The sequence below is a fragment of the Rhizopus delemar genome, genomic scaffold (assembly GCF_000149305.1).
Source record: "Rhizopus delemar RA 99-880 supercont3.6 genomic scaffold, whole genome shotgun sequence".
Taxonomy (NCBI): Eukaryota; Fungi; Mucoromycota; class Mucoromycetes; order Mucorales; family Rhizopodaceae; genus Rhizopus; species Rhizopus delemar.
In genome coordinates this window covers 872888-895495 of record NW_027137832.1, presented here as the reverse complement: position 1 = coordinate 895495, position 22608 = coordinate 872888, and the positions used below count along the sequence as shown (strand labels likewise).

Genomic DNA, 22608 nt, shown 5'->3' with positions numbered 1-22608 from the left:
ATCTTTCCTTTTGAGCTCGCTGTCCACTCGCAAACCGCGCTCCTATCAATCTGTTTCCTCTTGGTTTTTCCGCTGACCCACCATATGTCTGATTCTTTTTTTTTAACTCGACCATCTTCATCATAATAATTACCTATCTCACCTCCACTTTTTCTTGGAAAATGACTCTTGGATTGATTGTCCTAGAATCCACGCTTGTATCTATGCCATGTTTTTCCCTCCTTACTCATTTACTTTCTTTTTTCTTCGTTTGTCCTTGATCCCATAGAATATTTTTTGATTCTCTTACGCTACTTTTTATCTGTCTTGGGCGGTTAAAGTATATAAGGTACTGTGTGTCAAGTCTTTTTTAATACAAATAAAGTTTATGGTTAATAATAATAAAATTCTGACCCAGTAAAAATTTAAGCCATCATTTTTTTCTTAATCCTTTCATTGATGTCTCGAAAATTATCTCCAGCTGGTAGAAGGTATACTCTGTTTTGTTAATAAAATGATACCAGACCTATTGATTTTCTTCTAAAAGATTAGCAACAATTATTGTATCTGCTCCTTTTGTTGTAGCCACCTCTTGGATCCTTTATAAACGAGGTAGTTGCAGTTGACATTACAAAAAAGAATTTTACTCATTTAATGTAGTTGTTTTGGGAGAACAGCCTCGAGTAGCTGATGGACATGCTGTTCGTCCAATGGGTGTTAGAGAAAGAGACGAAAAAGATAATAGACTGCTTTAACTTGTATATAGAATAAACAAACAATCTTTTTATTATTATTTTTACAGTTTACTCTCCTTTAGTTCTCCCAATTCAACTACTAGATCGCCTTCTTCAATTAAATCGTTTAATTTAGCACGGATACTTTTAACATTGCCTTGAAGAGGACTTTTGACAACAGTCTCCATTTTCATTGCACTCATTACAAACAGAGATTGTCCTTGTTGCACCCTATCACCTTCTTTGACATTGATTTCTACAAGCATACCAGTCACAGGTGTTGCAACTTCTGTGCGATCCTGAGGATTTGCTTTTTTGCGTAAAGTGGAAGATATGTTAGATTTTTTAGCAATGACAATCGACAAGGGTTGTTTATGAGTCGAAGCACGAGCTACTGCTGCGAATTCATCGGGAAAATGATTAGTTGAAATCGAATCGATCTGTAAAGAGTGAACAGCTAAATTAATACCATCGTTGATCTCCATAGTAAAAGTATCACCCGGTTTGAATTGGATATTGCTGTTAAAGGTTGCTCCTGCTTTCAAAATGTTCTGTTTACTAATTACCATTTTCTTTTGATGGTTTAATTGAGATGTTGTTTGTATCAAAGAGTCCATGTTTTCTTCCAAAGACTTGATATGGACATGCAAAAGAGCATCACTAGTGAAAGATAAGTTTGACAAAATGGCAATAAGAAAATTGATATTTGTTTCGACACCAGTAATAATAGTCTGATCGAGTGCAAGCTTTAATTTCGCAATTGCATCATTAAAGCTTTGCCCAGTAACTATCAATTTGGCCAATAGAGAATCAAAAGTCTAGAAAATGTTAGCAACATAAAAGTAGAAAACTAAAAAAAAAAAAACGCACGAAACTTACAGGGAGAACAACACAACCTGATTGGATCCAGGTATCTACACGAATACCGGAGCCTAAAGGAAACTGGACAGCCCCAATCTTACCAACTGAAAGCATATTATCATTTAATGGATTTTCGGCCACCACACGGGCCTGAATCGCTACAAGCCCATTTGGTACCTTGATATCTTCTTGACGCAACTTCAAATCATTCAAACTTTCGCCCAAGCCTATTCTAATCTGGGCTTGGACAATATCAACCTGCGTAATCTGTTCTGAAATGGTATGCTCTACTTGAATACGCGGATTCACTTCAAGAAAATAAAATTCGTCGCTTTCAGGCAGCACAAGGAATTCGACCGTTCCTGCTGAATTATATCCGATGTAGCGAGCTAACTGAACAGCTGCTTGATGAATAGATGCCCGGAGTGTAGATGAGAGGCAAGGACAAGGAGCAACCTACTGAAATGTATTAATTCTCCAAATAAAAAACAGGAGTGTTCGTGTTACCTCTAGCACCTTTTGATATCTCCTTTGCATTGAACAATCCCTTTCAAACAAATGAATAATATTCCCCTGATTATCGCCCAAGATTTGGACCTCAATATGTTTAGCACCTATGATAGCCTTTTCAACAAACACCTTTCTTGAAGGCGACTCATTCATACAGCGGGCAAGGGCCTCGGGTACTTGTTGGTTATGGTGAACAATGCGAATACCCCTTCCACCACCACCGTCTCTTGCTTTCAGCATGACTGGATATCCACCACAGCTTCGAACAAATCCAAAGACATCTGTAGGAGATGAAACTGAACTTTCTGTACCTGCAATTGTTGGTATACCTGCTTCTTTTGCTACTTGTCGAGCAGATACTTTATCACCTACTGCTGTTATGCATATTGGTGAAGGACCAATGAATATAATGTTGGCTTTTTTGCATTGATTTGCAAGGTCTATTGACTCAGACAGAAATCCATATCCTGGATGGATAGCAGTAGCATGAACACTATTCCATAAAATGAGATTAAAACACTATCTATCATGACTTGATTACCTCTTAGCTGTTTGAATAATTTCTTGAGCGTCTAAAAAGGAGGACACTTTGACTGCTTCAGTAGCTCTGAGGCAGTGACTCTTATCTTGATCATTTGAATAAATAGCGACGGTTTGGTGACCAAGCTCAGTGGCTGCGATAATAATACGGATGGCTATTTCTCCTCGGTTTGCTATTAATATTTTTACCATCCTTTATATAAAATAAGCAAAAAAAAAAAAGTAAATTTAAGAGTGTAACAATCACATTTGATTTGACTCAGCGTTTTTACACTGCGAGAAAAAAAGAGATTCCGCCTTCTTATTTCAAAATTCGACGTACAGGTTTTTGTGTACCTCATTTACTTTTTGCATTAAACGATTTTACTTCTAGTTTTTTTTTTTTTTTTTTTTTTTTTTTTAAAAAAAAAACCATGAAAAACTTTATTTGCTTTTAGACTTAAATGGGCATAGGGAGTTGTTATAAATTAATTGTCGAGACCAGTTTAATTTCAATAAAGTATAAAGAGCCAAAAAAGATTCATTTAGGATCGGAGAAGGAAAACAGTGTAAAGAATTGGATGAAGTCAGTGTTTTATTGACCTAATTGAGAAAAGAAGAATTCAGATGATTATTCAAAGGAAAGGAAGGGAGAGCTTCTGGTGTTGAATAAAATCAGTACCAGAGAGCAGACGAGGTAGGGTGTAGGCCAAACGAAGAACCATCAGTACTTGACTGAATCCCCCTTGAGTTTCTTTTTTTTTTTTGGAAGTTTATTGAGGATGTGGGATATAAGGTCTTCGATAAAAGAAGAAATATATGACTGGAGATGCATTCGTAGGCAATGGACAACGTATTATTTGGTCAAGCCAATGAGACTGGCCGTGACACTGTCGAAAAGGCTCTTTAAGTAGTCAGCCTAGATATTAATAAATGCATTGGCTATACTTGTGGGGTATCGTATGCAACTGCAGGACGGTATCGATGCCCAAGTTTAGATCACAAAGAAGAAAAGCCTGGAATATTTGCTAGCCAAAATCGAAGCAAATTTGTTGTAAAAATTGACCAATTTGTATTTGTGAGAATCGGCAGAAATTATCAGAGCAAGAGGAGAGTACAAATCACGACACAAAGGAGTAGTGGACAGCTTGAATAGCTGGGGCGAGTAGTACAATCGAAGTAGCAGAAGAAAATGAGACAAAAGCGTCATCAGGTAGAGTTAATGAGTGTAAAACGAACCTGGCTTGAAAGATAAAGGTGCGTTCTTTCATGGTGGGGATATGTACGAGACGAAGAGTTATACTTGTGCACGATGAACGCAAAATGCCATAAGTACGATGTGAAGAATTGTTCTGGGCAGATTCCAATTATAGATAATGGGCACCAATGAGATAAAGGTTGCCAAGCCATGTTCTATTTGAGAGCGTACAATTTGTTAGTAGAGACGGCAGAGGAGAAGTTTGAAGAAACAATTAGAGCTGAGCCTGATGGATGAGAGGAGCTGTATAGACCTGTTGATTTTGTCAGTATTATAACTAGCCAGATCCAAATAACGGAGAATATCAGTATGTTTAGAAAAGATTCCCAGGTAAAAGAAGACATGCTGTTTTGGAATAGGCTGACTATGCATTGTGTAGGTAGATACGTCGTCTGAGACTATAAGGATTACGCTCTTGACCGGATTCCGTCTATATCCTAGGGATTTGTGAAATTTGCACTAGTTCAACAAGAATTGTAAGGAATTAGTAGTACTAATAAGAGACACACCATTTTTATAGAAAGAATTATCTGTAAAGGAGGACTATTGCCGTTGACAGGGTGAGAATAAAGCATATGAGGAAGGGAGTTGATGTAATACGAATAAAGAAAAGGAAATAATAGAACTTTGCAAGTCATCAGCGATGGGCAGTAAACAGTAAGATGAAATGTCGGATAATATAACTTTGATAAAGGCATTATCAAAGAAACTTTGCAGAAGAGCGAAGAGCGCTGGTGACGTAATATCTGTCAATAATTGCCAGACGATACGTTACCAGCAATGTACAAAGCTGATTTTGTAATTAAAAATGTTTTAACCTGCAATTTGGATACAGCGATCCGGAAAATAAAAACCACATATTGTTCCGAAAGATCCACGAATTGGCATAGTGAGCACCATCCTATTAAAAAACTATAGACATTTTCTTTTTGTCCAACCTTGAGAAACAACCATAAGCTTTTATTTATGCGGTAATTACAAAGTTATTAAGAAGTTGGTTTCAGTATGTATACCCGGTTTCTTTAATTTACCAATTATATCATTTGTACGAGCTGTTTTCCCATTTTCCAATGTTTGAAAACGTGTAAGGTTCACAATTACTTTAATCTAAAACATAAAGTGCTATGTTTATTATTATAATAGATACAGCTTCTATATATCGCTTTACATATTCTGCAAACTCTTATTTTTTAAATTCAAACTTGGAGGATACATATTATTTGAATAATAATAAACAAAATAATTGGATTACTTTATCTGTCATACCTTAAACATTACTCCTTTTGGACAGCTTTAGCGGCATGCCGCTTTCTACAAGTATCGTTCCTGAATAATTCCTGGTTTTACCTTACATAAGCATGACTTTTCGCGAGTAAACTTGTTTCTTTTGCTGAAAAGAATAGATTGCACAGAAACATCAGTGGGCCATGCTAACATTTTAAGCTTGAGTATCTTTCCGTTTCAACATGATTGGATATAGTATTGTTAAAGCATTATTTCATATATATCAAAGGTGACCCAAAATTTGGAAGAGGCTCACTTACACGTGCTTCATTTGAACTTGATGAATTTTCAGTTTTTTATCATAACCAAGTTACAAGATGTCTCTGTATTAATTAATTATACATAATGCCTCGAGTAAGAAGTCAACTGAAACCAGTAGGACATAAATATCTGGATTACAGAGTTAAAAATCAAATAGGTCACTGTAAAACTAATATTTAGCTTCGAAATACGTGAAACACTATTAATTTAATGGTTTTACATTGAAAAGAAGTCCTTTCTGGATCAATGTAACATAAATTAATTGGCATTAAATTTATAAAAGTGTACAGGCTGGTTTTGAAAAAAGATAAAGAGTATAAAAGGGTGAAGGCGATCTTCTAGTGTCGATCATTATTCAAGCAGACTTCTTTCTTACCTAAAAATGGTCCAATTACTCTCTTTATCTTCCTCAATTGCTGCTCTCTTGCTAGTCTCTCTTGGAATTAACGATGTTGCCGCTGCTACTTGCGTTGTAAACCCTACTGGTGGTGATGATGCTTCTGCTATTACCAAAGCATTTGAAACCTGTAAGTCGGGTGGCACTGTATCTTTCCCTAAGGGCAAGAACTACAAGTTGAATAGCATGATTGAAATCCAAGGTCTCAAGAATGTCAATATTGACTTCCAAGGTCAAATAACTTTGGCTCCTTTCGACAGCAAATTCAAGGGTGGTAGTGCCTACATCAAGATCAAAGGTGATAATGTTCGTTTGTCAGGTGGCGGTACCATTAATGGTAACGGTCAAACTTGGTAAGTCTTTCACAGTGGAATGAAAATATATGAAGACACTCACCCATTTTGGATTTAGGTACGATAAAGAAGACCGCACTGCTCCCACTGTCCTTCGTTTGAGTGTCACGAACTCTATCTTTAGCAATTTCAATATTATCAATGCTCCTCGTGCTCATATGGGTGCCACTAATGCTGATAACCTTGTTATTGAAAAAGTTACTCTCAAAACTGCCTCCAGCAGTAGCAAGCCCGCAAAGAACACTGACGCTTTGGACATCTCTTCTTCCAAGAACATTGTTTTCAGAGACTCTGAGCTCACTATTGGTGATGACTGTACTGCTATCAATGGCGGCGTTACTAATGTTACCTTGTCCAATATTGTCTGTAATGGTGGTCACGGCTTCAGTGTTGGCTCTCTTGGTAAAGGCGGTGCTACTGATACTGTCAAGACAGTTCGTGTCTTGGACTCTACTTGTAATAACTGTCAAAATGGTGTCCGTGTCAAGACCTGGCCTGGTGGAAAGGGTTCTGTTTCAGATGTTGTTTACAGAAATGTTAAATTGAACAACGTTGAAAACCCAGTTATTGTAACCACTCACTATTGTGACAAGAACCAAATGTCTTACTGTACCAAAAATGCTGATAGCTCTTTGTCTATCACTGGTGTTACTTTTGATAACATTTCTGGGTAAAAAAATAGATTTGGCTGTTTAGAATATATTACTGATACAATTTGCCTACATAGCTCTGTTACTGGTAAAAAGCCCATCATCAACATTGATTGTTCTACGAAGTCTCCTTGTAGCGGATTCACTCTTAACCAAGTCAATATTAAGAAGGCTTCTAGTACCCCCAAGAACGTCTGTAATAACTTGACCGGTTCCAACAAGATTACTTACTGTTCCGCTTAAATATATCCCCCATCACCATCATTTTTTTAAAGAAATAAAGCAGAAGCAATTGACATCAACCGTCATTTTATTAAATACAAAAGCCTTGAGCGACAAAAAAATTGTATTTTATACTAACATTTGTATTCAACATTCTATAAAAATATGGAGACTTTGAATATTCAATTGTACAAAATGTGAAGAATTTACTTTAAAATTGATGTGCATGCTTTGAATAAGATATGACAAACATGATGTGTCATGTCGAAAAAGATGTTACTATATATTAGTCTTATTTATTTACAAAATATATTAACAGACAGCAGTCGGTGCTTCTGTCCATAATGATTTACTAGATCTACGTTGAGGGTTTGAAAGAGGTTTGTAAAATGAACATGATGCTTTTTGTAGTGGGGCAAGTAAAGGTGATGAGGGTGGTGCAATAGGTTGTTGTATCCAGTGTTCTTCCTCTTCCTCTTCTTCCGTTTCTATATCTGACACCTGTTCTTCCTCAACCATTTCATATAATAGCATATATGGATTTGCAGATAAAACATCATCTACTGTACATGCCTCGACATGCTCATCCGATATCTTGAACCAATTTGATTCATGATGTTTTAATACTGTTTGATCGTCAGAGCAGCTAGTACAGTGGCATTTTTCTGCTATCAATCTTCTTTTGTAAGCAATAAAATGGCCATAATCGTGACTTCCATAATGAACCACAATGCTCATCAGCCGATACTTGATTGGAACAGCTGTGTGAAGAGGTGAGGAAATTGGTAAGTGGGGGTCAGTGGTGTTTAGGACACCATTTGTGCAGTATGGGCTCAAATCTAATATTTCAGGAAATTCGACTTGACAAGTGTTTTTATAGATTTCCCCTGTACTGAGATCCAGGGAAGAGCGTGCTGTATGAAGACACAAGATCTTTGGTGATTTGGCAAACATAGCTTGCTTACTGGATAAACCCTTTGTCGTACAAGCTGCTTCTTTCTCTTGTTCAATTAATCCCATTGAAAGCCTCTTTTCCAATTCTTGTTTAGTGTTTAACAGAATTTGATCTGAGGGGTTTTGTTCAAGTTTTGCATTTGTGTGACGAATAGTCTCAATTAGGGTGCATTTTCTACAAATGACATCGTTTAAAAACTCCATAGCAGTGAGTTGATGTAAACAGTCTTCTAGTGTTGTTTTATCCTACACAAATAGAGTATAAGCAGAAGGAATTATATGATTGAATACCCCAAGTTTTTCTTTACATGATTAGGAAGCGTTAGTTGTACGTTATTGAAAGAAAAATGACGAATAGCTTCCTTAAATGAGATAATTAGTATGCAATGTATTATGATAATTTTGTGTAGTTAGTTACTGTATATCCACATTGCATACAAGATAATCTGTTGGCTAATAGTCCTGTGAATGGACTCTCTGGCAGTTTAGAAGTACTGGCATTCGATAGTAATGAGGAAAGTCCTTGTTGACGACGTGCGAATTGATTTTCGTTATCAAGAGTTGTCGAAATAATCTGAAACAATTCCTGTGCATCCTGCTGTTCTTTATTTATCAGACAATTTGACAAGATAGATACTAGCTCTGAAGGCTTAAAGGTTGCATTTGAAGGTCTAGATAATAATCGTAATGTTTTTAATAATGGTTTGCTGATAAATAATGAAGCTGTCTTTTGGTTTATTTGATACAAGTAACTGTGAAGCTTGGGTAAGGAAGATAATGACTTTGAATATACAAATGTGTTATATTTATGCAAATCATACGAGTAATAAATTTCTTTTTTACCTGCAATACAGAATTCAAGAAACATGAATTACCTGTATTAACTAAGCCCGATATGAGTAAATGATCGTTTGTTGATGATAAGCATATATCGCTATCCATTATAATTTCCGTATTATTGCTGTTTTCGTCTATTATATTATATTTAAAGTTGGTATATAGTAAATTTGAAATTTGGTCAAAGCCTCTTCTTGAACAAGCTTTTAAGAATGTAGCTTTATTGTTCTTCATAATGGCATAAGTTGGTATGAGTATAAGAAAAGATCCAAAGACAAATAAAATCCACTGTATTATACTTGATGTATTGGTAATTGTGTATTGTAATAATTCAATTAATATCGCAGTACCAGTGATCGTAGTCATTGTAGAAAAAAAATTGAAAAAGCAAAAAATGAAGCCAGTAACTCAACTAATGCGGACTTGTGATCGGCAAAAACAATAATCTCCTTTAAATATTGCTGTACATTATAACATGAAGTTTGCTGTACAATTTTATTTACAAATTTACTTTAGTTCTTTTAATCCACGCCTAAACCTATCTTTGAAGTATTCCTTTATAAATACTTATTTGTGTTCAGGGTGGATCATGTGGCTTTGCAATGTTCGGGCAGTAATCTTTGTTTCTGGAATTGCTGGAAAAGAGGCACTGGAGTGAATCTATTTAATAGCAAAAAAACAAATAAAGATAAAAGAGAGAAAAGATGAAAGTATAAATAGTAGCTTGAGTGTATGAAAGACTTTAGAAAAACAGCAACTGAATGGTTCTTCTTTCTGAAAACCGTAGTATTTTGTACATCCTTAGATTTATATATTCTTTGAGTTGATGGCTTGACTAACTATAAACTAAGTAATTCCTTTTCATTTTCTTAAAAACACTTTTGACACCACTTTTGATTATGTCTTCATTGTGTTCGCAACTAATTATCTTGTTGGTAAAAGCCAAGACAGGGCCTTTTTTACATATTGAAAGCTTAGTCAAGTGCTGTGACTGAAATGGCTAAGGTATCGATAAATTAAAGCTATTTACTGTTTTAGAAACAGCAGCAACTACGTTATAGTTTACTTAAGGTAGGAGATAGGATATGTTGGGTATAAGGCATTAATGTCGTTGTTTGATAGCATAAATTTACGAAGAACATAGAAACCAAGATGTAAATTGATAAGCCTCATCTAATCATTTTATTTAGTCTTATATTTGAAGACTTTTAGGTGAGAATTTCTATTGCAATGCTAGGAATACATCTTTTTCTATTCTTTCATCTTTTCCTTACTGGCCCTTCCCCTACTCATATATCAAGCTAAAGAGGTCAAGATTAGTTGAGGCGTGTCGAATAGTACTCATAGCTATTAAAAGCGGTTACAAAAAACTTGCCAAATTTGTTGTTTAAATTCATTCTCTAGTCTTATTAAACATGCTATCCTTTTTTATCAACGTTGCTTGATAAAATAAATACAGCTAGCATTCAGTAACGGCATTGTAGTAAATCAAGCTATCCTAAAGCATGCACATGAAAGACCGTCTCCTCGCTATGCAGGCTCTAATATACAATCAGGAACTTTTAATCTGGTTCCTTCCTCAATAAACATATTCTTAAAAAGCTGCAATAGTTCTTCGGATTGTCTTATAAATATTATTTGAGAATTTTCTTTATATTCACTTAATATTGTTGGCACTTTCTATTGGCCTTCCTTACTTTAGATGAATTATAACCCAATAGATGGCGTAATCAGGTTTTTGGGTAGTTTATGGTGTATTTTGAGCTCGAGGACAGATTTCAAAATAAGTTATGATATGATTTTTGGTGTAACATTTTTAAGATAAAAGGAGGATAAAATCTCTTTTGAATGAATAGATATGCTTAGGCGCAATACTTTGTATATAATGGTTTATTGATAGTGTCATTTATTTGTAATTTCCAAAAAAGAAATCCCTATGCACACAATTGTACGTGACATACATTACATATAGTAAACATATGATGAATAGCGCCATATTCTTGTGTGTGAAGTACATGATAAGAAATAAAAACGGTGTCTTGCACAAAAATTGCAAAATCAAAAAAGTTTATATTAAGACAATAGTTGACCTCAGTAAAAAATGAAATAAATAGAGCTTTATAGCAAATATATGTTTAATGCTTATTTGAACTAGGACCGTAAAATATATATGGTATTATGGATTTACCACAATCTGCTGCGCCTTATTTGAGTACAGAAAGGAAACAGTTTGATGCTGAAAGCACTTAATTGGCTCGTATATAAAAGCGAAATAATACATGAATAATAAAGATGGTTAAAAAAATACCATGTCAAACAATCATATCGCCGACTATGGCGGTGTCTAACAGATTTATTAAATTCTTCACAATCATACTGTGCATGTAGTTGTTAAATGTGAGAGCATTTGAACTCTAGAGATAAATGTATCAACGTACTGCCAACCACTAAAGATGCTTGCCATCATGTTCAAGACCATTCTATTGCTTAACGTATGTTATGTTGGATATTCTAAGAAAGCATCAATTTAAGTTATTCACTATCAAACCCAAGAACTCTATGTACCAGTCAGTGTAGGCTAAATTAGGGAGAGTAAGAAAGCATTAAATCAGACGGTGTTAATAGCCGAAGAATACTTGGGTATTCAACATAATTTAATTGGATTACAGGACTTATTGAGCTCAGCGATCTTTTGTATATTACAAAGGCTTATAAAGCCTCATGTTAGTAGATAAATTGACTTGAGGTTTGACCACACTCATACCGATATCATTCAAGAATTTAGGAAACCTTAATTGGATCTCAGTAATTCAAAAAAAAAACCGTCCCTTTTTGCGCTCAAATCGCTATTGACTGATTTTTGGCCAATACCAAAGTAAATAACAGATGACAGGTCAGGGTCCCCCCTTATGCAAATATGTTTTCCGCTCAAATAAAAAAATTTTTTTGTAGCCTGTGTAGATCAATTAATATGTATACTCGAAAAAATTTAAAAGCTTCCTTTTTTCCTTTACTTTGTCCTATTTCTACTCCTTTTTTCTTCTTTTCCTTCTTCTTTTTTTCCCTTTAATTAATTGCTTTATAATTGAAACTGTTTTTTTTTCGTTTTTTTTATTTTTTTCTCAGAACTCTGGTATGATTTCTTTGCGTTTACAAAAGTGCAATTATAATTATCGGAGTAGACTTTAATACTTTGCCTTAACATTTATTGTATAAAAAATCAAAAAAAAAGTTACATATTTCGTTTATATATTCCCTCCCTTCCTCCCTTTTATTTATTCTTCTACATACACATCTATATACACTATTAGATATATAGATACATTCATATAAATAGTATCTTCACAAAGAATCAACTTATTGTTTTTTTTAAAAAAAAAAAATGTACATCAACAGTATAAAATACGCTTGCTCAACTTGTATTAAGGTATGCCAATTTAAATAAAATTATCTGTATGAATTGAATGTAACTCTTATTAAAGGGCCATCGTTCTTCAAGTTGTAATCATGTTGATCGTCCACTATTTGAAATTCGTAAAAAAGGTCGGCCAGTATCTCAATGTACCTATTGTAGAGACCTTCGTAAAACAAAGCAAGTACATATCAAATGTGTTTGCACTAGTAAAAAAGGTATAGTTTTTTTTTGAAAAAGAAATTTTTTCCATAATTTTCCAAATATGTATATATTTACTCTTTATATTAAAGGTGATCAACAACAGCAGCAACCTATATTCATAAATCGAAATAATAGCAATAACAATAATAATTCAAACAACAAGCAAACTCAGTGTTTAACTCACAGTAACAGTGATACCACGCAAGGTAGCCGATGCACTTGCTCTTCTGCCATGGATGCTCCTATGGTACGAGCATCTTCTGAAGGGCAATGCAGTCTTTCACTTAATAACTTGAAAGAACTTGTTAAAGAATCCCCAATACCAATCCTACCATACACAACTCCACTGGCTATCAAAGAAGAGACCCCTTATTCTTGGGCGCTGGTCACTTCCCCGTCTTTAAACCATGCTGAATTACCTCATGCATCTATCTCTTCTACTGCTGCTGTACAAAAGAACAAAGAAAATACCAATCTTCACCTTGGATTCATTTTTCAAAAGCCTCCTAGTGCAAACAGAATTCTGGATGGTCAGCCAAGGGTCTGCAGACGTCGTTCAACAAAGAAAAACTCAAATTCTTGTTGTTCTACACCCACAAGGTCCTTGAACGCAAATACAAATTATGATACAATCATGAATGTAGACTCCTTCACAGGGCTCTCGACTCCACCCCCTTCCTCTTCTGTATCTTCTTCGGAACCAGTGGATATGCAGTTCGATTATCTCACACAGCAGCTTGAGGTTTTATCAAACCATGAAAACAATAAAAAATTAATGAATGAAGGCTTGGCTAATGCAGAAGAGCTTACGGCTATATTGAATAATGTATTTCATAAAGAAGACGAGTCATCTATGGTTGATAGTATGCTTCATGATAACCAAATATTGGCTACGGTTCCAAACAACCTCTCTCCTTTATCTCATGCTCCTCCTCTTGTAAATGCGCATCCTCAACAATCTCCTGCTGGTACTCCTAATATCAATCGGTCTCACTGTGGTAGTTTTGTCCCTAGTTCTAACTGTTACAGACCAACAGGCAGTTCCGGAGGTGAATCGGTCGTGATCACAATTACGCCACTGGTAACCCATAACAAAGAAGAACATCAGAAGCAGCAGGAGTATCATTCAACGACCACACGTATTGTTACTTGTTATTGCGGTAGCTCGTGTACCTGTCCTGGTTGCCTGGTGCATCCTGGTAATTTCTTTTTGGGAAGTGACCCCTACTCTGGTCCTTTGGTGAATGCTTCTTCTTCCGCGTCTTCCAGTTATGGTTCGGACGATGAGGACATTTCTTCCATTTACAGTAATCATAATAACGTTGATTTTTCGTTTTGATTGTAAATACGCTTCTCTTTACAATAAAAAAAAAGTATACAAGCTGATTGTATACATGTGTATATGTAATTTTTCTTTATTCTGAGGCATTTTTTTATGATTTCTTCTATTCTTGCGCCGCTTTGTGTAAAATGTCACGTAAGACAGTGGAATGAATGAAACACAAAAAAGCTAATTTATTGCGATTATCACTTGACGTATAGTTCAGCTTGAGTAGCCTTTGATGCTGAGCCAAATATTTTGAGTTGTTCCTGGGAAATTAAGATGATGTTATATTGTTTTGTAATGTGGGCTACACAAGCATATGATTGTTACAAAAAAGACAGGATGAGGCAGAGGAACATTGTGGCTTAAATAAAAAAACTCAATACAAATTTATCCTTTCTTGTAGATATGAAACAAGGCAGAAAAAAGTTATGTTTACTCACAAATATGAAAACATTGACGTATATTGACATAATGGGTTATCCGTCTTTATATCTCTCTTTCTCCATTTCCCTTTTTTTCTTCTTCTTATTTTGGAGAGGGGACACGTTAGGCCATCACTGTATATTTTCATTAAATAAAAATTGTGCGCCTGAGTAACCCTTAAAATACAAAGCAAGTGGCCGAAATAAAAAACAACCCATTTTAAGCATGTATAGTCCATTTTCAATAAACTTTTCTATAAAAAGCAAAGAACACAGAAAATACTGTTACAAGATATTTTAAAGGAAGATTAGATGCTTGCAACAACTCTATAAAATACAACTTTGGCTACTATAAAAGATCACGCTTCTTTTATCATTTACATCATTTTTTTTCGTACAGGGCGTACGGTCCCAAATGGCGGATTTTCAAAATTCAATATAGGATTGACACCAGTTATTTAGATATCTACTTATTATTCTGTATTCCTTTTAATTCACTTAACTGGTGTATTTAAAAATAGTAGAGTGTAAAATAAGCTAAACCTATTTTTTTCTTTACTACGGCGGGAATTTTTTGCATAGTACATTGTTACTACGGGGCAGTGTCCGTAAAAAACAGATAACTGTAGTCAGAGTTTGATAATGTGGTCTTGAATTTATCTTGCAAAAGTAGTGTTGGCAAGAGGTTGGGACGCCTGACCTAGAATTACAATTCTCTTTTAGATTATTGTGGATTAGGATTGAATATCCAGTTGTATGGGTGCAGATGGTTTGCCATGACTGTTTGTACAATGCGTGAAGCGGCGAATACCACTTACCACTTTTATGTTAGTAAGGACCTAGGGGGGGGGGGTTACAATAAAATATTGGGTACTAACTGTATTCAGATGATCCTCCTTTCAGTGTGTTTCCTACTAGTTTCTCCGCTGGCCCACCATATGTCTGATTCTTTTTGAGCTCAATCGCCTTCAGCATCAAAAATTGCCCCCCCCCTCTCCTCCACTCTTTCCAGGAAAACGACTTTTAAACTGGCTGCCATAGAACTGATACTGATGTCTATGACACGTATTTTCCTTCTTACTCTATTACCTTTCTTTTACTTTTTTCGTCCTTGATCCCAAAGGATGCTTTTTCGATCCCCTTTCATTCCTTTCTGATTTGACTCGGACGATTAAGGTGTACTAAAGACATTGTGCGCTCACTTAAGTATTTTTTAATATAAATAAAGTTTATGATTAATTGTATTCAGATGATCTTGTTTTACATGCTTTTATTTTGTTAATAAACTTGCTTGATGTGTTCAGTTAGATTGTTCTTCAATTTAGGACAGCAATACACATTACTTTTAGAGATAATAAAGATAATTGAAGAATATACTCTGTTGGTGAATATATTGCAAATTGATTGTTCAAAAATAATGTTTTGTATTCATAGTCAAAGTCATATACGCTGTTTACAGTTTTAAAAGCTTAATTGTCTTCAAAAAGATCATTTATTTTTTTGGATGTGCTATATTCAGTGGTGGCTTTTTTGATTAAGGCCTTATTGTTATGTTTAATAACTACAGCAAGTGTATATTCATGGATTCACAGCATGTCTTTTTTCAACCGGTTTTTATCAAACTTCTCAAACTCCAGGTCATCTCTACTATTAAGGTCCATAAAGTATTCTTAACAAGCTTACTAGAAGATGTAAACTTTTTTCTTTCATACTTACTATTTTTAATACTGCTACAGATACTTCTTTCTTATTTAGACTTTTGTATGTAAAAAATTTTAGCAACAAGGAAATTGCTTCTTGAATGCGATTTGTACTTTCAAATGAAAGAGGATACATAAGTATGTAGCCTTTTTCGAGGAATCTCAAAGTCATAAATATTTAAAGATTTGCAGGGTGTAGCTTCATATATTGATTCAGCAATTTGGCATATTTTATGGCTGGCTTAGTCGTGGTTGTAGTAAAGATACTTTTTGATGGAACAGTATTGTATGTATGAGTAATGTTTTTTGGCAGATTTTGTGTGGATAATCTGAAAAAACAGCGCTAATATTACTTTTGATAGGACCAAGAAAGCCAGAAGTAACGAGTAAATCAACATTACTGAATATTATTGTTAGTTCAAAGCAATCGGATCGGGCTCTTGTTTTTCTTCTTATAGATGATACAGCGTCCTTCTGAGAACCAATAAGAGAAACATCGGCGTAATAATCGACCTTTTTGTTGTATGCAAAGACACAAAAGCTGGTGCACAAAAACCAGAACGCATCTAAAATAGCTATAACTTCTATGAATCTTGGGCAGCACAAGTTAATAGTCAAGTTGGCTTGAAGGACATTGGCATTTTCTTTCATCAATCTGTTCTCGACATACTTGTTATCAAATAAAGTATAACAGCTAGTATCAAATAACTTATTTGCAGAAGAATGTAAAAGATGGTTTATGTTATCTTTCATATCTACTTCATGCCGCTTTATTCCAAAATACTTCAGTTTTCTAGTTTATAAATGTTTCTACTTGTTTCTTAACTTCTTTTGGAGCCTTCATTAATTCTATACAATCAATTTGCGAATCTGTTTTAACTGTAATGTTCTCTTCACAAGCATTTTCAATGGCTGTTTGAAATAAGGCCAAGTTTGATGCTGGGACAAAAAAGGCACGCTTTTGTCCTATACTCATAAAAATTTGTATGGAAGCAATTTTAAAATTGTCATAATTCTTCTTCATCATCTATAATTGGCTGCCACGTTCTCTGTGTTTACTTAGTCCTTGGATGATTATCGACTTTCTTTTGTCTTTCATGATTTACGTCCACGCATGTGCGATCGTCAAGTAATCCCTTTTCTCTGCTCTTCCAAGCTATTGATCGACTATCTCATGATTTCAGTTCGGTAGTAGTGAGCATAAATACCTGCCTTCAATTACTAATATCTAAGATGCTACATGCTCCTCTGGTTCTACCGCTGAGACACTTTTTGCCTCAACTCTGTCTGTTCATCGTTTACCTTGTTAAACCTATTACCAATCGTCTCCGTGCTCGTGTCAATTCCGAACTCTAGGCGCCTCATTATCTTGCCCGTCAGTTTCTCCAGATGGTGTGACAGAATTCAATTTTGCTTTCTTCCTTTCTTGTTTGTCCTTTCATTCCAGCATGTTATGCACATTTGGGTCCTAATCCCTTCAAACCGAACCTCATCCATGGTGTTGATGTCTCGCCTTTTATTTCTGCTCTGGGTTTATTGATTTACACCTCTTCATATCCCACATTGACAATGCAGTTCCGCCGCCACTGTCTCCATGGTTCGGCGTCGTCCAATTACACATCCCCTCTGATTTCATTGGCATGGACAAAATCCTGGGTCTATCCTGTCCCTCACGCTTGCCGTAATGTTTCATATCGCCTTTTACACTGCAATATTCCTCATCGCTCCTTGTTGAATCGACTGATATTATCTTACTTTTCGATATATGTCCCATTTGCACCGTTCCCTCGGATATTTTGAAGCATTTTCTCTATGGCTTCCAAAAAAAAAAAAAAAAAAAAAAAAAAAAAAAAAAAAAGGCTCGTCTGGCAAACTGTTTGGGATGAATGTTTTCGCCTTTTGACTCTGACGTCAAACCAACTACAAAAGACTTTTTCCATCTGGAATTTCCTCCACCTACCTGGTTTCTTCCGTCTGTTTCCCCAGCTGTCATGGTTGGATATGCTTTGCTGACTATATGGCGTGCAAACTGTTAGTTGATTTTCAACAATCAACATTTTGTTCCATCTGTTGTTCGTCAAAGTTCCCGCAAGCTCATACACTAGTCTTTTCGAGAAGTCTTCCTTACTTAAGGTCGCGCTCACCATGCCTTGCCCCTATCAGTATTGAATTTGTTTAGATCACTAGTGAAAGATTTTCTTAAGATTATTCACATTTCAATAATTTTATTACAGCACCAAAAAAAAAACCTATATTTATAAAGAGACTATGAACAGAATCTTTCTTTGAAAAGTATTCCTACTGCAACTAAACATGCTTGCAAAACTTTAAAAGCCCTGGAACAGTTGGCAAATGATGAGACGTCTCATATAGAAAAGCAAACTTAAGAAGAAGATCGAGCTCAAGCAGAAGCTACTGAATCAGGACTTATTCAAAGCAAACAGGAATACCAAGGATCTTTACTTGATTTTTTAGCTCAAGACTTTTTGATTCTCCAACAACTAATATGATTGATATAAAGTTCAAAAAATTTAGTCAAGTTGTACAAACATGCTGAATACGAAGCTATTAAGCTACTATGGTAACAAACAGCCAATCGCAAAATATGAAAGCACGAGTAATACATACAAACTAAAAAAAGCGTATCAACGTTGATGAGAATTTAAACATTATTATCGATAATGTATTTGAAGGATTAAGGGCTTTCCACTTTGAGTGAGCACACTGCTTTTATACCAATCGCTGAAAAGAATATTTTATTAATTGTCTAAAGCTTCTATTTTTTTTAGCAACAATGTATGTAATATTATTGTTTATACTAAGATTTTTTTCTGGAGGGGCAATTAGGTTGAAATTTATCAAATAAATAGATTGCTTATATGAAGAAGCTTTTTTTTTGTAGAAATGATATTATTTATTAAATAAAATGATTTAAAAGGAAGCCTCTCGTTGTAATGAGCGGAGTGCTTTTGTTGCAGACGGCATTTGCTAAATTTTTCTAAAATTGTTGTCACTATGTGTTCTGACGAGAAAGGTTTAAGATCGAAAATGGTGCGCCAGTGTGCACGCCATATGCCCAACAAATCATGTGAACTGAGTACTATCAAGCAATTATTATTTACAAATTGGAATCGGTTTAAATTACATAGGATAGCGCGGACACCATCAGGGATAAATTCGAGGTGTGGTGCAAATCGAGATACGACTTCATGTCAGATCGACTATTTGAAGTGGCACATAATCAGAAGGTGATTAATATCTTCCAATGGCACTTGACAAAGTTGATAGGCACCCGAAACATCTGGAGCGATTCGTGAGACCGAGCCTTGACAGTATAACTTGTTGTAGAGAAAACGATAGCACAGCGATCGAGCTTCAGGTAAGGTGTTCAAGGATCAAAGCTGGACCCATTTAACTGGCGGTAATACAGGAGGTGAGCAAGGTAGTAAAGTTTTTTGTATTGTTTGGCGATATTGTGTAGGACTATAGAACATCCACTCAACCGATCTAGCCAAACGAGTAACAAATGAGGAGACTTTAATGATGCCTGAATCAAAAGAAGAACTCAAGGTCAAATGCCAAGTCATGCTATTAAGTGTAATAGTCTTGTTTTTCAGATCTCTAACTAGTCGGGCTGACCACCCGAGGGTTTGGTGGAGAGTCTGGTGGCAGAAGCGGTCGAACTTTTTGGAGCGAACTGTCATAGGTAAGACCATTAACGTTAATCCATACACGATTGCCGAAAAAGAAACTCGTGAGAGAGTCTACCAAACAGGGGGGAAACCAAACTTGCGCATGACAGAACATAAATATGATGAATGCATGCGATCGTATGCTTTCTCCTGATCTAACAGGAGTTCAATATCAGCACAATTGCAGCGACGAGCATGTTCCATGATCATATTAAGAACAAGCCCATTTTCTATAAATGAATCGAGTTGGCATAAATCCAGTTTGACAACGATTGATAGGTGATGGAATCACTTGTCGCATTCGAGAGTTGATGGTCCTTGTGTAAATTTTGGCGTCATAGTTGATAAGTGAAATAGGTCTCCAATTTTTGAGGCTAGTTAGGTCACCTTTCTTTGCTAATAATCTTACCTCGATTCCTGCCAAGATGTAGGAAATGTATGAGAATTAAGTGCTTGGTTATATATCTCCAATACTATATTCTGTAGAGGTGAGTAACGAAATAGTTGATAGAGAAAGGCGTAACCAAGACCATCATCCCCAGGACTACTGACATTTTTTTCTACTCGTGCTGTTCCTTGGATAATTTCTTCAATAATGATCGATTCCAGAGCAGGTCAGTGTGATCATCATTTAGATGTGGTGCATCTCGAATGCTATCAAGATATAAATCCACCTGATGATCATCAACTGGGTCCGCAGTGTAGAGGGTCTGATAGAATTGTTGGGCAATAGGAAGTAACTGTTCAATGCCTTTGACCGGGTCTGAGGACTCATTGGGGCGTAACGTATTGGTATGTTGTTCTACAGTACGTTGGCGATACAGATTTCTCAAATACTTGACCGAAGTCTCACCTGATACCTGCCATCTTACGCTAGCCTTGAGGGCAAGGATATCAGAAAGTTCTTGTTGCAGCGCCGCTATTTGTTGATCTAGCGTATATAACGTTGTAATCGAACATCCAACGAAGTCTTGCTACGCAAAAATTTATTCCTATCGCTCTGTAGCTGTCGTAATTTCACTGTTCTCCAATTGGCGTAGTCAACAGCAAAAGATCGTGTAACCTTTTTGACCTGTGACTTTACATGATCCCATTTCTTTTAAGCATTCCATCATTATATGAAGAAACGAACAAGCATTATAAAAAACAGCTTCAAATCCCGACACCCTTAATCATACTTGATATCACATTAAAAGCTATTAAATATTAACATAATACTAAGACTAGGAGCTTTATTTTCTGCCATCACATGGGGAAAATGCCCTCAGACCCCCTATTACTTGGTTATATTTTTAGGATTTTTTTTGTCGACTTTTATTAGCTTTTATTTCAAAATTTCCATCCAAAAACACCATTACATTAATACACCATAAAATATATTTGAAGTCTACAAAAAATTTGAAAAAATTCATAACAATAGTAAAGGATATATGTAATGATTCTATGCAACAAAATAGCTCAAACAATATGGAAACTTTACAATATGCATTTAAAAGATTTTTGACCAATCAAAAAATTTTATTTTATTTTTTTGAGAAATTTTTCTTGCAACGTACAGCCATAAAAGGCTTGCGACGACATCAAAATCTTTAATATGTAAACCATCTTGCACATATTTTTGAAATTTAAAGTCAAAAAATAATTGAAGTGGCTCGATTATATCATCATATCAATAAACTTAAGCTTTGACTCCATAAAAAAACTTTATAAAGGCAAAATTGTTATTCGTGCCTATTACGATAAGGGCTAGTGCTATAGCCTGACAGTTACTTCAAAGATAAATTCGAATAGAGTCTCTTTGGTTTTTTGACGTTGATGACTTCATGAAGAGATTGTTGTTGGAAGAAAGGCTTTTTTTTGGGTACCCTGTTTTATTGGAATATACATAGTTCTTTTCATGATCTGGCATTATTTATTTGAGTTGATTGAAGTTTATCACGATCATCAATAGTTCCGAAATGTATTTTGGCGCATTGGATGAAAACAACTCTGTCATTAAATATAGCCCAGTTGCTTCTAAAGAAACTATATACATCAAAACGTAAAGCCCTATAGCATGAAAAAAAATGTTCACAACGTACAGAATTTTATATTGATTTTAGGCTTACCAAACGTCTGTACAGCTATCGTTGCTTTTACAACTTATTTGTCGATGGTATTTTTGCAAATGTTGACTAGTCTCAATATATTTTTGCGACTTTTATCAGATTTTACTTCGACATAGCCAGTTGAAAATTTGACTCGACATTGTTCTAGCTAAAACATGTTTCCATCTGATCGTCTCGCTTCACTGTCCTCCTCACCGGTATTCAACCTAAAGTTGAGAGAGAAAACAAAGCGAGTAGCCTATAAACAGTATATATCAAATAGCATTGGATTGTTGCTAACTATTTGAATTTATTTTTTTGTGGGTTGTGAAAAAGTGGACTGAGTATGGTGTTTAGGTATAACTGTAGAATAGGCATGTTAATATCTCCCAATTAATAGAACTAGCATGCGAGTCAACTAATCGATGAGTCTCTTGAACCGTTTTATTGAGTAAAGGCGAGAGAGGGCTTTTTTTTAGAGATTGGGATAACGATAAGATTTTTTCCATATGTTCTTAGTAACTTCTCCCAAAAAACACACACGGTAAAGTTTAATTTGTACAGCCAAGGAGAAAAACTCAAGTTTTAAGGAAAAAGAAAAAAAAAAAAAAGACTTCAAGGGAGATTTGCCACAAAACCGGAGTCTTAACCGTAAATATGCATTTACAACACTTTGAAGTTACGATTAAAGAGCATTCCTTTATAGATGCATATATGTTTATACAAAATTTATTTCTGCAATAGTAAAAATTACGTATGAGGTAGATTTGCATTGGTTGGGTCTATATTGCTGTGATTGACTTGATTTGATTTCGTTCGTAAATAACTTGGTAAAAGAGCAAAAAGAATTATGATGGCAATAATCAATGATATTCCAAAAAATTTTAAGAATAATGTAAGGAATCTAAATCCTTTTGTCTTGGGTTCATGCTTGGCTTCGTCATA

General features: G+C 35.2%; 9 protein-coding genes across 9 annotated transcripts; 5 read left to right on the top strand and 4 right to left on the bottom strand.

The window, feature by feature from the left end:
* Positions 1–438: 438 nt before the first annotated feature.
* RO3G_08340 (uncharacterized protein) lies at positions 439–734 on the top strand (the record flags this gene model as incomplete). The annotated part of the gene is made up of 3 exons (XM_067662930.1): positions 439–470; positions 527–591; positions 640–734. The coding sequence occupies 3 exons, from the start codon at positions 439–441 to the stop codon at positions 732–734; spliced, it is 192 nt and encodes a 63-aa protein (XP_067519031.1).
* A 41-nt stretch (positions 735–775) lies between these two features.
* On the bottom strand, positions 776–2965 carry RO3G_08339 (uncharacterized protein; the record flags this gene model as incomplete). Its single annotated transcript, XM_067662929.1, has 5 exons — positions 776–1531; positions 1593–2030; positions 2082–2577; positions 2626–2817; positions 2961–2965. The coding sequence occupies 5 exons, from the start codon at positions 2963–2965 to the stop codon at positions 776–778; spliced, it is 1887 nt and encodes a 628-aa protein (XP_067519030.1).
* Positions 2966–5788: 2823 nt separating this feature from the next.
* Positions 5789–7049, top strand: RO3G_08338 (uncharacterized protein; the record flags this gene model as incomplete). The annotated part of the gene is made up of 3 exons (XM_067662928.1): positions 5789–6156; positions 6215–6826; positions 6884–7049. The coding sequence occupies 3 exons, from the start codon at positions 5789–5791 to the stop codon at positions 7047–7049; spliced, it is 1146 nt and encodes a 381-aa protein (XP_067519029.1).
* A 291-nt stretch (positions 7050–7340) lies between these two features.
* RO3G_08337 (uncharacterized protein) lies at positions 7341–9185 on the bottom strand (the record flags this gene model as incomplete). The annotated part of the gene is made up of 4 exons (XM_067662927.1): positions 7341–8228; positions 8401–8763; positions 8826–8953; positions 9119–9185. 4 exons carry the CDS (start codon positions 9183–9185, stop codon positions 7341–7343), a joined length of 1446 nt encoding a protein of 481 aa, XP_067519028.1.
* A 3311-nt stretch (positions 9186–12496) lies between these two features.
* Positions 12497–13774, top strand: RO3G_08336 (uncharacterized protein; the record flags this gene model as incomplete). The annotated part of the gene is made up of 1 exon (XM_067662926.1): positions 12497–13774. One exon carries the CDS (start codon positions 12497–12499, stop codon positions 13772–13774), a length of 1278 nt encoding a protein of 425 aa, XP_067519027.1.
* A 2903-nt stretch (positions 13775–16677) lies between these two features.
* RO3G_08335 (uncharacterized protein) lies at positions 16678–16983 on the bottom strand (the record flags this gene model as incomplete). Its single annotated transcript, XM_067662925.1, has 2 exons — positions 16678–16850; positions 16944–16983. 2 exons carry the CDS (start codon positions 16981–16983, stop codon positions 16678–16680), a joined length of 213 nt encoding a protein of 70 aa, XP_067519026.1.
* A 2166-nt stretch (positions 16984–19149) lies between these two features.
* On the top strand, positions 19150–19902 carry RO3G_08334 (uncharacterized protein; the record flags this gene model as incomplete). The annotated part of the gene is made up of 3 exons (XM_067662924.1): positions 19150–19263; positions 19374–19590; positions 19856–19902. The coding sequence occupies 3 exons, from the start codon at positions 19150–19152 to the stop codon at positions 19900–19902; spliced, it is 378 nt and encodes a 125-aa protein (XP_067519025.1).
* A 234-nt stretch (positions 19903–20136) lies between these two features.
* RO3G_08333 (uncharacterized protein) lies at positions 20137–20670 on the bottom strand (the record flags this gene model as incomplete). The annotated part of the gene is made up of 2 exons (XM_067662923.1): positions 20137–20507; positions 20661–20670. 2 exons carry the CDS (start codon positions 20668–20670, stop codon positions 20137–20139), a joined length of 381 nt encoding a protein of 126 aa, XP_067519024.1.
* An 864-nt stretch (positions 20671–21534) lies between these two features.
* On the top strand, positions 21535–21754 carry RO3G_08332 (uncharacterized protein; the record flags this gene model as incomplete). Its single annotated transcript, XM_067662922.1, has 2 exons — positions 21535–21617; positions 21679–21754. The coding sequence occupies 2 exons, from the start codon at positions 21535–21537 to the stop codon at positions 21752–21754; spliced, it is 159 nt and encodes a 52-aa protein (XP_067519023.1).
* Positions 21755–22608: the final 854 nt, after the last annotated feature.